The 15,402-nt window shown below is 37.3% G+C and overlaps 1 protein-coding gene across 1 annotated transcript; it reads left to right on the top strand.

The window, feature by feature from the left end:
* The first annotated feature begins 13,685 nt into the window (after positions 1 to 13,685).
* Positions 13,686 to 14,885, top strand: LOC124354770. Its single transcript, XM_046805462.1, has 2 exons — positions 13,686 to 14,416; positions 14,586 to 14,885. The coding sequence occupies exons 1-2, from the start codon at positions 13,928 to 13,930 to the stop codon at positions 14,883 to 14,885; spliced, it is 789 nt and encodes a 262-aa protein (XP_046661418.1). The 5' UTR covers positions 13,686 to 13,927.
* The last annotated feature ends 517 nt before the right edge of the window (positions 14,886 to 15,402 follow it).

The raw sequence follows: 15,402 nt of genomic DNA, 5'->3' as shown, positions 1-15,402 counted from the left end.
ATATCGCTTCTAATTATTTTATTCAAATTTACTAATTTTAAGTTTTAATTTTAACAATTAGCTAAGTGAATTTTAATTATCTAACGTGGCTGTGATTGGACTTGCAATCCAATTTAAATGTGTTTGACATTCAAGTGAGTAAGGCACACAGTAATATTGGACTTTTCATTCATAACCTAACTTTGACTAACTAACAAACACGATCCAAGAGTTAGTAACAGGTGCATTTTCACTCGGACTTCGTCGCTGCGAACCTATGTACAAGTGACTGTGTCTTATCACCAAGTCAGGACTAGCTCACTGATAGCGTTCAGGCCTAGTAATCCGAGGAACAGCAGATCGAATCCCACCAAGGACGCTATCTTTTTGTCAGCCCCGATGATTAAATTATTTCACTATTGATTAAATTATTTATTTTTGTTCGTGTCTTTTATTTTATTTGTTTGTTTACTGTTTATTGTGATTTTAAATTATTTAAATATTTTAACTTATACTCATATTTATTTTAATTATATGTCATAAATTAGTGCCTATATTCATATTTATTACAAAAAAATGACTCTGACTCTTGAGCAAACAAAAAATGGAAAACCTCTTTATCCTCCACCACAACTAACAAGTATAGAGAGAGCCATTGCTTGAAGAACGGGGAAAGAGCCTGGCGCTGTTTGGGGCGGAACTGTGGAGCGACGTTGAAGACCAACGCCGAGGCGACGAGAGGACTTGTGTCGTGCAGCGGCAAACACCAAGGGCCCCCATCCAGTCACCCATGAGGACTCTGTCCTTATCGCCTGCACCTACCCCGCCTGCCGCATCTCCCGCGACCGCCCGCTTCCGCTTCGACGGCCTGTGGCCTCGTCGGCACAGTCTGCCGCGACGCCCGCGCTCTCGAGCGATGCTGAACTCCCCGCGTCCACCGGCGCCTCGATCCCGGTTGTCTGTCTTGACTCTGCTTCTGCCGCGGAAGTAGCCGACCTGGTTGCCGAAAACAAAGTTCTCCAAGACCGTCTACTGCAGCTCGAAGAACAGTTTAAGCACGTTCTGGACCACTCTATTGAGTCGGATACACGACTCATGCAGTACACCAACCAGGTTTTCGTGGCGTCCACGCCGCGGGTTGACTCACCTGTACGTGTCTCCGCGAATGACTGCGGCGTGCAGTGTGACCTGCCGATCAACTGCGGGGACCAGCGGTGTGCCGAGACCCGAGATCTTGTGGCCAGCCTCAGGACCACCATTGAAGTCTTAGAGGCGGAGCTGAAGTGCCTTAAGGGGAGGGAAGAATGTGGGTGTATGGGAGAACAGCCACCGGGACGGGACAGCGAAACAGCCCACATACGTCACCTGCTCATGCTGCTCAAATAACTGTAGGAAAAACAGATACATGGCCCTATCAGACCTAAACGATGAGGATACGGCAAGCTTCACAGTAGTGAGTAGGAAGAAGAAAAACGCCAGGAAAAAAACAACAAATAAAAAACAAAAACACATATATTCAAAAAAACATGATCACGATACAAAAAGGAAAAAAACACCCAAAACTTAAAAAAACTATCCTCCCGTTCAAAAATGTGACTGTTTTAGGCGATAGCCACAGCCGTCACCTCTCTGCCATTATGAGATCACAGACAGCCGGCCACACCAACATCATCGGAGTCTGCAAGCCCGGCGCTGGACTCCTCCAGATCGCACCTTCCCACGCCCCTCCAGAGAACCACTGCTACGTCCTCGTCGCCGGAACCAACGATTTGGCTGCCGGAAGACAGGACATCGTGTTCCAGCATATGGAGGAGGTAATCAAGAGTTGCAGGATCTCCTCTAATATCCTAGTGTCGCCTCTACCACCTCGATACGACCTGCCTCCCGACAGCCCCATCCACGAGTCCATAGCTCTCGCGAACAGCTATGTGAGCGAGTTGTGTGAACGCTACGAGGGCGTGGCGATGATGGATATCAGTGTCCTGGGCCGTGAACACTTCACCCCTCACGGCCTACACTTGACAACAACGGGAAAATCTCTTTACTGGCTGGTTTGATAGTGAGGGAGTTAACCAGTCTGCCTCGTCGCCGCTTCGGAACCACCGCTCCTACTGCTCCACCCCGGTCGCCATCGGCATCACCGACACCACCGACACCAACCGCCCAGCATCACAGCTACGCGGAGGCTGTGATCAGCCGACCTGCTGGGCAGTCCACCAATCTCAGGCCAAAGGAATGTCAGTCAGGCCTTAAAATATGAATCTGGTTTTTTAGGGACCCCATCTACCAACGCCGGTCTAAATTGACTGACGCAACCCATGGAAGACGGACAATGTCAAAATTTCAAAATCAAAATTCAATACGACTGCTTCATCAAAACGCACAATCTGCTACAAACAAATTAGATGAAGTTCAACTCATGTGTGAGGATCTACAGACAGACGTACTTGTAGTTACTGAAAATGGCTTCAACAGCAAAAAACATTGATCGTTGCAAAATCCCAAATTTCAAGCTGGCGAACTCATATTGTAGACAACTATCCAAAGGAGGAGGAGTCGCAATTTTCGTGAGACAAAATTCCAACTTTGGCACTTTTTCAGTTAGGGAAACAATTGAAAAAGATTTTGAAGCAGTCGGAATCAAACTTCACACAAACAAGTCAAAATTGATTGTCATCGGAATTTACAGGTCACCCAGCGGAAACGAAGAAAATTTTTTTTCCAAATTCGAAGCCGTGCTGACTGACCTGACAAACCAAAAACAGGATTATGTCCTCATGGGTGATTTCAACATTGACGCGCTGGACAAAAATCACCCATCCACAACACGGTTTATCGATTTGTTAAGGTCTTTTGGCCTTGCGTTGTCAGTCAAAAACACCAACGCGAGTGACAGCAACAACACAGACAGCAATTGACAACGTCATCACTAACCTTTCAGGTGTAGCGGTATCCGTGGTAAACACAGCCATCTCAGACCACTACGGCCAAGAGGCTGTAATTAGTGGCGAAAAAATAGAAAGGGAGCCCAAAACTACTAAAACTATAAGAGACATAAGGCCAGGTAACATTGCTCTCCTCAACGCTTCCCTTTCCAAAGAAAATTGGGATTTCTTAAATCTACCACAGTCAGTAGAGCAGCACTTTAAATTGTTCTCCAAAAATTTTAATTATCATCTAAATTTATGCTGTCCTACTAAAACAATCAAAATTTGCCCGAGAAAGGCAAACAACAAATGGATCACAAAAGGAATATTGGTATCGAGAGAAAAACTTAAATTTTTCTCCGAAATTCAAAAAACTACTTCAAACGAAGATTTCAAAATTTTTTTTCGGAATTACAAAAGAATTTACAAAAAAGTGATCCAAGCTGCGAAAGCATATGATGTCTCTAAATCAATCATCTCGTCAAAAAATGTTTCTAAAACTGTTTGGGGCATCATAAACAATAAAAATGAATCACAGACCCAAATAAAAATCAAAATAGGGGATAGGCTTGTAGAGGATGCGACTGAGGCTGCGAACGAGTTTAACAGATTTTTCGCGTCTGTTGCTGGTGAGCAAGGTCCATGTCCATCTCCTCCGCAAGTAAACCCCACGCGAAGACAGAGCCCAGTGTCATCATTGGCTTTGGGTCCTGTAGTTGAGGATGAGCTCGAAAGAATTATTCAACAGCTCCCGGCAAAAAAATCAAACGATATTAATTTAATGTCTGTGTGGCTCATTAAAAGATGCTCAAAGCATATTGTGAGTCCATTATCCCAATTAGTCAATCATTCTTTTCAACAAGGAGTTTTTCCCTCGCTCCTTAAAATCGCGAAAGTAACTCCAATTTTTAAAAAAGATGATCCCAGCTCAACCAATAATTATAGGCCTGTCTCAATTTTGCTCGCATTGAGCAAAATTTTTGAAAAACTCTTTTTAACTAGAATGCTTCAGTTTCTAAAACAACCATAACCTGCTTTCTGAACACCAATTTGGTTTCAGGAAGGGGAAATCGACTACAGACGCCGTTGTGAGTCTTGTCGAAATGGTTGTAGAGGGGGTTAGAAAGTCGAGACTCCCACATTAAGTGTGTTTCTCGACTTATCTAAGGCATTTGACTGTGTTGACCACTCGAAATTGCTTGACAAACTTGAATCTCATGGCATCAGAGGCGTGCCGCTCCAATGGATTAGCTCATTTTTAGGCCACAGAACACAAATCGTCCAAATCTCAAACAAATTCTCTGAACCGATTCAGCTGAGCTATGGTGTCCCTCAGGGATCAATACTCAGTCCGATTCTTTTCCTCATCTATGTCAATGACATGGAGTCATCACTACTGCATGGAAAAACTTGTGCAGTACGCTGATGACACGACACTTTGTTTCACCAACAAATCAAAAACTATTCTGGAACAGCAAATTTTTCTTGACACCAACAATTGTGTCCAACACTTTAACAGCCTCAACCTCAAAGCAAATTCTTCAAAATCAAATTTCTTGACTTTCGCGTTGCGATCAGGAAACTCCAATGACGGGCCAGCCGTTTTATTGGATGACTTTTTCCTGGAGGAAGTCGACTGTTCAAAATTCCTCGGAATATTCCTGGATCGAGGATTGACTTGGAATTATCACATTGATCATGTTTGCTCAAAACTGGCCTCGGGCATCTATGTATTGAGGTCTTTAGCCAAATACTGCCCCAGTCAGGTACTGATGACGGCTTATTATGGCTTGATCTACCCCCACCTCACCTACGGTTTGGTGCTGTGGGGAGCCAGCGCAAACTATCATTTTTTCAGGGCATTCAAATTGCAGAAGCAAGCGATTCGCATAATCGCACAGCTAAGGTTCAGAGAAACATGCAAGGAAGCTTTTAAAAAACTGCAACTGTTGACTCTGCCGTGTCTCTACATCCTAGAGACAATCTTTTTTTGTATGTCTAAATGTGCCATGACACGTGGCCGAGACATACATTCGTATGGGACAAGAGGCAGAGATACCTACCGAACTGGAAGTCACAGGACGGGGGTTTACGAACACTTGCCTTCGCAGGCAGGAGTTCGTTTTTCTCAACAAGTTGCCAAATTCAATCAAAAACGCCCCAACGCCCAAGGCATTAAAAGCTCGTTTAAAACGCTTTTTAGCGTCTCAAGCATTTTGTAGTGCTGACGAGTTTATGGCATTCGACTGGGTGACCGCACAATTGGAACACTGACAACCAGCGTTGGAAAATGGGAAAATTGGCAAGAGTGAATGTGGGGCGACTGAATTTCTGTATGTTTGACTGGTCTCAATGTGGAGTGATTGGTCCAAATTAATAGAAAAATGACTATTGCTATACATTTTTGTAATGTTCTGGCAAAATAAAAATGATTTGATTTGATTTGATATGACAGACACGCAGGAATGACATTTCTCTGCCCCTCGAGAGGATTTTTCTCAGCTTCGCTAACGCGCCAACCACACCATAAGACAGTTTAATACAGTACAGTATTTCTTTACTAATACGTTTGGTAACAGTTTTTATCGTTGCAAAATGGTTACTTTTAAACTAAATTTTAACATTTCAAGAATTTCTGTCAATTATTACTGTAAATTATGAATGTTTCTGGGATAAAATCTCGTGTTAAATGATTAGTGAGATCGTAAACTGATACTTAAATTTATATATTTACAGAACTAGCTCATATCAGAAATTTATATCAAAAATTAAACAGGATTGTAATGCGAACTATAACACGCGAACTTTGTCAGTAGAGTGAAGGGATAGCAATACTGGGTTCACTATAATTTAGGAGAGTGAATCTAACTCATACGTACTGGTATATATCATGGTAATATACTACCGACATTCTTATAGAAGAGGTCGAGTCTGCCCCAGTTTCTATGTCGCCGCAAACGACCCGCTATTACTTGCAGATGTGGAGGTTACAAGAAGAGCCACAATGAGTTATAACACGTATGATTCCTATGTGAGTTCACAGGTAACTCTTGAGCGTGGTGCGTTTCGATCGATTACGGCATTTTCCTTGATCACTGCAGTTTATAAGGGATTTAGCATAATCGTGGCATAATTGATTACTATCGTGAATTTCATCCGAGGGATGAAACGACATTACTTATTCGATAGGTTCTTTAGCTTTTAACTATGAAGGGGGCAGGAAACAATGATACATATTGCCATATAAACAAATTCCAAATACAATTTGGGGTAGTAATACAAAGTAAAAGTATCAAATTTAACGCTACTAGGTGCCTACTGAAACATCCCTTGTTTCCATTTGTCTTCGTTCGCTACTTAGGGATGCAGTTTTTGTCATCAGGATGAGGATTAAGGGACACTCAAATCAATTTCGGGTTTGGTTTCGCATCTTACGATTTCAAATTCGCCTGATTGCCTGATTCCTTACTTTTAGAGAGGCAAAGTATATGGAAAGTTTTGACAAAAATGACCACAGTGCTTTCATTTCTTAGTCAGGACAACAAAAGACAAACTACAAAAACCGAAGTTTGACTTGGAGCGAGATGGTTGTAGGATAATGTCTGGTCTGTGCTGAATACTATACACCAAGGTGCACTGCACCATAAACTCTGTAGCGTATATTCAAGCTCATATGTATAGAATATTTTGTAACTTCCACGCCCACTTCAATCGTCTGATATTCAAGGAGAAGCACACGCCCTTCTTCTGTATTGTATGTAATATATTTCATCGGACAATAAATATTTTATACTGTAAGTGCAATTCCTACATTATTGGGGTTATACTTTAATGACAGTCCTTTATATGGACCTACTTTGTATGATACACCATTTATATAACCAATGTATTAAAATTTATAACATGTATGGAATGTTAATAATGGTTTATTTCTTATAGTATTTAACAATCGTCTAAAGTACTTGCAATTAGTGTAATAAAACAATGTTTGTAACTAGAGTGCCCTATAACTCCAAAATAATAGACGGTTTGTTTATTGTTCGTGATAGTTATTCTATATTTTTGTGTTAATCTTTTAAATATTTTTTTCATTAAGCTATTTAAGATTTTGGAAACAATTAACACAACTTAGTGTTATGCAACGTAATTACTAAAGGTACTTACATAAACGTTATACGCGGAATTGGAACCATATAGGCCCATATGAACCTGTTCGTGTGAAGAATAAAAACTTAGAATGTTATTTACTTTTGAAAGCAATATTTTTAACAGTTTCTTAACGACAATCTGTCATTTGTATAGGATTCCCACGCTAGTAATCTTGGGAGTAATCATTATTTATTTTATCATTGCTATTGTATATGACGGATTTACCCTTAACTCCTAATCTCCCACAAACCAACAACCACTTGTTCACCACTCACTTTTCATGGATAATTTGGGTAAAAGTTAATATATAATCCTTAGAATAACATTTTATAATATCCATTAGGCCAATTTTACAAATCAAGTGCTCGCTCTTCAGAAGGATTATAAAAGCCTGATATTAATTTTCAATAGTTACGATCATCTTTAATCAAGTGCACTCCTTATATTCCTTTTCCCTGCATTATAATAAAAATATAATGAATAAATTATTTATTATATTTCTATAATTCCAATGAATGAAATATAAGGAAAAAGACTTCAACATAAAACATTACTTTCAATTATCAAAGAAGAAATTATTTTTTTCTATAAGGACAAAGGACAAAATTAAACATTTAAAAAATTTTAAATATTTTCTTTGCAGAAATACCTAATTACATTTCTTATCTTGTTGTTGCACAAGTTTGAACGTTATAAAACTTATTAATATACAACTCTTAAATTGTTACTTACATTATTTTAATATATTCATACTGTGCTTTATTAATTCATTGTAAACCGATAGGCTTACAGCAAGTCACAATTAAGGTTTAACTTAGGCTTAGTATCAATGACTCCCACAATATCCAGACAAGGAGATTATGAAACACCTTTGTCTGTGCCATATAATAGCAGCAGACTCAAAGTACATTTATGTATTAATCCCTAGCCCTGATAGGCTTACATGTATCAGTGAAGATTTTAACGTAAGCTCAGGATCAATGACTTCTACAATCTCAGACAATTAGATTATGTAACACCTTTGTGTGTGCCATATAATGGCAGCAGACTCAAAGTACATTTATGTATTAATCCCTAGCCCTGATAGGCTTACAAGTCTCAGTGAAGATTTAACGTAAGCTCAGGATCAATGACTTCTACAATCTCAGACAATTAGATTATGTAACACCTTTGTGTGTGCCATATAATGGCAGCAGACTCAAAGTACATTTATGTATTAATCCCTAGCCCTGATAGGCTTACATGTATCAGTGAAGATTTAACGTAAGCTCAGGATCAATGACTTCTACAATCTCAGACAATTAGATTATGTAACACCTTTGTGTGTGCCATATAATGGCAGCAGACTCAAAGTACATTTATGTATTAATCCCTAGCCCTGATAGGCTTACATGTATCAGTGAAGATTTAACGTAAGCTCAGGATCAATGACTTCTACAATCTCAGACAATTAGATTATGTAACACCTTTGTATGTGCCATATAATGGCAGCAGACTCAAAGTACATTTATGTATTAATCCCTAGCCCTGATAGGCTTACATGTATCAGTGAAGATTTAACGTAAGCTCAGGATCAATGACTTCTACAATCTCAGACAATTAGATTATGTAACACCTTTGTGTGTGCCATATAATGGCAGCAGACTCAAAGTACATTTATGTATTAATCCCTAGCCCTGATAGGCTTACATGTATCAGTGAAGATTTAACGTAAGCTCAGGATCAATGACTTCTACAATCTCAGACAATTAGATTATGTAACACCTTTGTATGTGCCATATAATGGCAGCAGACTCAAAGTACATTTATGTATTAATCCCTAGCCCTGATAGGCTTACATGTATCAGTGAAGATTTAACGTAAGCTCAGGATCAATGACTTCTACAATCTCAGACAATTAGATTATGTAACACCTTTGTGTGTGCCATATAATGGCAGCAGGCTGAAAAGAACTTTATGTATACACTTTTAAAGGGGGTTCTCTGAAAATATTTTTAATATCAAATAAATTTAAAGAGACAAAATTATGGACTCACATAAGTTTACCTAAATAATATATTTACTTGAATCAGATAGAAATTTATTCATTACCTCAGATCATATGAAAAGTAATCTATACTTTAATATTAAAATCTACAGAAGTTGTGTGTTTTGGGGCCAAACACCGCACGGTTAATCAGTCCCATAGTTTGTCCAAGCTTGCTCGTGTAATACAATGTGTACAATTTCTAAATATGCAATATCATTTATTCTTAAAAAAAGGTGTACTGCTAAAATTAATTTGTTTCTCTCACATTTAATAACTTTCTTGTGAAATATGGCATGTTAAAACAAAAAATTCTTTAATACAGAAAATAGGCTACAGTATCTGATTAATAGAGAACATATACAGTGTCAAGCAGTTTTAACATTCCAGGAATTATTTCTTGGTGAAAGAAAAACCAAAATATTATATGTATACTTTCCAAAACTCATAAACTGTCTAAAGAGCATAACTTGTTTTTATTTAACTTAAATATTTTTAATTTTAAAACAGCTTGTTGTATAGGGTGTAATTTGGTATATCCGATTATAAATTAAACGCATAGCCAAAGGAAAACTATACTTTTTTACTGGTTGTGGTATAAAAATGACGGTTTCTGACAAAACCAAACCGTGCATTAAACAATATCAACTGACAGCACAGTTGTGAGGTACACGATTCAGCTGTTTTCAATTTTACCTGCCTTAATAAGCTTATCATAATTTTCGTAGTTCGTACAATACATTATTTCATTAATTAATGCAGTAAAACGTTTCATGAGTATTAAAAACCAAATACTTAACAATTAAACTAAGAGCTCTCCCTCAGCAACCATTCCCATCTATTAGCACGGTACAGAGCCATTTGCCCACGGGATCTTTAAAGAGCTTTTATAATCATTCTTTATTGAAATCCCACCGGGAGAATGTTTTAAGCAAGCCGGTTAACCTTCACTATCCCAATTAGTTTTTTTTGTAATTCTAGGTGTTAAATGTGTCTAATAAAAGTTTTTTGGATCACCCGCTGGACCTTTTTTCAAAACATCTACGCAGTTTTATAATTAACGGTTTAAAAAAACATAAAAAATAACGAATTTTGTACAAAGTTTTAATAACAGATTTGCAATTATAATTAACCTACTAAACAAGGTAGTAGCGCTACACCACGTGTAGTGTAACAGGCTTCACTGAGGTTGCATGCAAAATTGCTAATTTGTAGCTTATTCCATTTTAGAAATGTGCTGCCGACAGTGACAGAAAAGACATGACTACACCCCCTGGCACACAACAAAATAATAGTGTAACATGACTAATTCGTAGGGTACAACTACGCTGAGCCAAATTTGATGCACCATCATAGAACTCATTCTTTTCTATGAAATGAAGCTCATAAATTTTAAAGACTGCAGATGATCTTAAGCGAAATAACTTACAATATGAGACATCCAATTTTTTGTTAATAAAGTTACTTTTCATAAGAGAGTGATTGAGTAATAAACGTACTGGTGGGCTAATAAGTGTATTACCATGCAAATGTGTGCGAAACTCATATCATTTCAACAAATTTGAGCATTGAATTGTCATTCTATTATTTATTCCTTAACTTTAAGACCAAAAGTCATGTTGAAATCTCATATTACTGTACTCTGTTTGTTTACAAATTTATTTATTCTGCTTGTTTCTCGTTGCCATCGTCGTTATGCGTAACACTAACTTAAAAAAATATACACGCCAGCCAAATTATATGAATTGACATGCACTACCAAACTCACTGTTGGTCATGTATAAATGAACCTTCATGCGAAATTTAACTCCATTAATCAGTTTGTGTTAATGACTTCGTGTGGACAGACAGAAAGATAGACATACAGACGAACAGACAACAGTTGTCTTAGCAATGAAATTTGTACAGCCCCACAATTAATAGGCTTCGCTAATGCTCAGCCAATAAATTACGTTTATTATCATATCTTATTACTTGAAATTAGCCAGGTTATACATACATTTTTATGTATTAGCTATACGTTTTAACCCATCAAGATTTATTTTTATTCTCCATGTGATAACAATGAAACGTGTAAACAATGTAATAAATTTATAATTCACGAATAACTAGGTTATTAAAATAAAATGTTTAATGATTGCTATCTCGAAATTGTTCAAGTTTACTAATATCGTATTCAGAAATGAATTTTTTTTTTAATCTATAAAGAGTACTCATTAAACTGCATCTCAAGTTGTTCGTAAGATTTCTTTTTAGGTTCCTTTGACCAAATTATCGCGTTACCGAGTTCATTAGGTCACGACACGCGCTTCACTAACGAGACTTAATGAGGTTGAGAATATTTTAATTTTAAAACTTTCCGAAGAAATTTAGTATTATTAAAGATCGTCGTTCACTTTTCTTCGAATTTTTCACGTACTTATTTCATTATTTACATAAATGTAACAGTTTTAAATTATATAAAAATTCTCTTTAACCTAATTAAATAACGTGATATTAGCAAAAAAATATCACTTTAATTATTACGTCATGTCCAAGATTCATATGTTTTTAACCATTACTAATCACCTTCGTTACAATCTTTGAAGAACGTTTGATTCTAATCACATAAATTTTGTAATATATATATCTATATATATTTCAATTTAAATCAATATTATATCTATTTTAACACTTTATATTACTAAGGGTATCACAAAGGGACTAGGAGTATCTGTCTCCGATTAATGATTGGCCATATGGATTTCACAAACTCAACACCAGAAAGTTGTGCACTCAAGATATGACTATTTTGGCAAAATTATTGACTTTTCTTGGAGAGTCAATAAAAAGATTAAATCTACTACCAAGTAAATTTATGTTACTTTGTTATAAATGTAAAATAACTCCAATTAAGATATATTTATTTTAGTTTTTTATAGTTCACATTACACGACGTTGTAGTGAACGTCTCAAAAGATTTTACTACATTATATTTTTTATAAACTGTAAGACTGTTGTGTACAATAGGAAGGATACCTTTGAAATGAGTTAACTGTAAACAATTAATGAATACAAAGAAATAAGTCGTATAAAATAATTATATTTTGAAATAAAGGAAATGTGTTACATTGAAAACAAAGTCCACAAACTTTTACTTAAACCGAGTACAAGCAATATCAAACAAAATCCACGAGTTTTGGTTTACCTAGCTGGAATTTTTAACTATCATTTTCCTTAAACGTATTAAATTTATTAGTAAACAAAGAATAATACCAAATAATCGTGTTAATGTACAAAAGAGACGATACAAAACGACTTAGTTTTTCTTGAACAACAGTTTAAAATAAACGTAGAAAAGGGTTGAAACTCCTTAACTTATAATTAGGTAATGAAATATAATTAGACATGAAGAGTCGAAAGTAGCCAAAAAGTCTTTAAAAATAATGAATCGTTTAATTAATAATATCTAACGGAAACATTACTAAACATAACATTTGAACTAAAACTTACTTTTACCGTAAATTAAAAAACATAAAATGTTGATCACTTCAGGCCCGATGGAAGTCTAAAATCTTACAAATTAATGTAAAAGTTGTAAAGGATTATTAAAGGATGCATACAGTACTTTAGGTGAACGTGTGGTTTTTTGCAGTTTTAAAGGCTCAAAGTAGAGGCAGTAAGCCGATAGTTAGACGTACTTATATCCCTTGCAGGACACTGGCAGTTTGGAGCATCTTTAGAAAATATTCTTTGAGATTAAGTGCTGTTTTACTATAAATTGCAATGAATGGAAGTATTATGCAGTTTTTGCATGCATTTTCTGTTAATAGAAAAAACAACATACTGTTTAGAGAAACACACAATAATGTTGAATCTAGTCTGAAAGTGATGATATTTCTAAGCATGTATTTAAAAATGCTGATAAATATATAACTTAATCTCAATCCGTGAAACATTATTGTTGTTGCTGCAAAACACTTTTGACTTTGGTTCGTGGACAATATTTTTTTCATTCTTTTCGTTTTGTATATTTTTTGCTGGAATTCAATGTTCAGTTGAAGGTGAATGTATGATTTGGGAATTTTAACTTTGCTCCAGTTCATCTTTCTTTCTTTTAGTGCAGCGTCCGAGATTAGTTGATCTTACTGGTCATCGGGTGGCCTGCTTGTTGTCAAATGAGTAGTAGGGGAGACCGGGGCAGGTTTTCGCACGGGGCACGTTTTCGAATGGGCTTTAATTCCTAAAACCAGCCGCTAGAGCGCAACACCAATCAGCGTCGTATGATGGCCACGCCCCCTAGTGGCAGTTTCTGTTAGTTTCACGTTGATGGACGCACGCACTGTTGAGCAAAGCCAACTTTTGTTGTTCTTCGAACAGGTGAGTAAGTTTTTATGTTATGTTTAAAAGTTAAAAATCACAACACGTTTTTCTTTAATTTGAAACAATGTGAATGATATATTTCGATAAAGCGCTTTCTTCTTCTGTGTCTTATGATATAGATATTGGATAAAGAAACACTTGTTTTAACCAAATTAGGTTAGTTTAAATCTAAAATATGGCGACGGGGCAAGTTTTCGAATACTAGCCGGGGCAAGTTTTCGCTATCGAAAAACCTGCCCCGTCTTTTCCAAATATAATTCATGCTAAATTTACTCATTGATTTTCACTTAAAGTCAATAAATATGTATTGAAAGAAGATTTAAAACAGTGAAAATGCATTGTATATTAACAATTTGGCAGTAAATGGGTTATAAATAGTAATTTAAAATTCTCTTCATATTTAATCAAATTTCCTCAGTTTTTTTTTAGGGTAGGCCTAAATATAATTAATTTAACGATTTCCATTCTTCATTTCAGTTTCATCATGGTTCGCAATTACGTGAGAAAGACAGGAAGAGGGAAGTATGAAATTGAGACAATGGAGAGAGCGGTAAAAGAAGTGAGGGGAGGGAGAAGTATGAGAAGCGTAGCTGCAGAATTTGGATTGTGTGATAGAACACTAGCAAACTATTGCAAGAAATTGTCCGCTGCACCAGGTTCTACTGATCCCTCAAATGAAGCGGTGATTATTCAACCAAATCCTATTATATCTACTACAGTAAACAATGATCTGGTGATTCCTGACACATCTACTCGTGATCCGGCGATTCCTGGCACTTCTACCCATGATTTGGCAATTCCTGGCCCATCTACTCGTGATCCAGTGATTCCTGGCACTTCTACCCATGATTTGGCAATGCCTGGCCCATCTGTTCGTGATCCGGCGATTCCTGGTGCTTCTACTGAAGGTACTGCTGCAACAAGCCAGTCAGCTCAACCATGGTCGCAGTTTGGCTACGCACGGAACTGGAAGGTAAGATTCCTTATGCAGTAGCCTATATTTAAACACGCTATATCTTTATCATAGAGCCTATTAAATTTTTTACTAGGTTAAGAACTTAGGGATTTCACTGGGGCAAGTTTATTTCTCGCATTATAGAAGAGAAATAAACTAATTGTTGCGTTGGTTTTTGTCTGTCCAGGTGTTTGAGCCATTCCAAGAACAAATGCTGGCTGAGTATTTGCTCAAGGCATCTGATATATACTTTGGATTAACGCCTAAGGAAGTTAGACGATTTGCGTACACTTACGCTGTAGCATGTAATTGCAAAATACCCCCAAGCTGGTCAGAAAATGAAATGGCCGGCCCTGACTGGTTCACCTCATTCATGAAGAGAAATAAAACACTTTCCATCAGAACTCCTCAAGCAACTAGTATGTCCCGGGCAACAAGTTTTCCAAATCAACCGGAACGAACGTTGACCTGTTTTTCAGGAACCTAACCACTGTCCTCCAACGATTTCAGTATGGGCCTAATGATATATGGAACGTTGACGAGACTGGCGTCACAACCGTTCAACGACCAGATAGAATTGTAGCGCGGCGTGGATTTATGCAAATAGGGAAACTAACTTCCGCTGAACGAGGAAATCTCGTCACAATTGCGTTTGCAGTGAATGCAGCAGGCAATAGTATTCCCCCGTTCTTCGTATTTCCTAGAGTAAGATACCATGATCACTTCATCCGTGACGGGCCTCCTGGTTGCGAAGGCGATTCAAATCCTTCTGGATGGATGAAGGAAGCCAATTTCCTGAAATTTGCCAACCATTTTGTCTCTCAGCAGGCCAGATGCTCCAAGGAAAAACCTTGCATTCTATTGCTAGACAATCATGAATCGCACTTATCAGCCGACGTCTTAGATTTATTTAAAGACAACGGTGTGACCTTACTCTCATTCCCCCCTCACTGCAGCCACAAGCTTCAACCTTTGGACCGTTCTGTGTATGGACCTCTTAAAAA

This window comes from Homalodisca vitripennis, chromosome 1 (assembly GCF_021130785.1).
Source record: "Homalodisca vitripennis isolate AUS2020 chromosome 1, UT_GWSS_2.1, whole genome shotgun sequence".
NCBI classification, from domain to species: domain Eukaryota; kingdom Metazoa; phylum Arthropoda; class Insecta; order Hemiptera; family Cicadellidae; genus Homalodisca; species Homalodisca vitripennis.
This window is presented reverse-complemented; position numbering and strand designations above follow the sequence as displayed.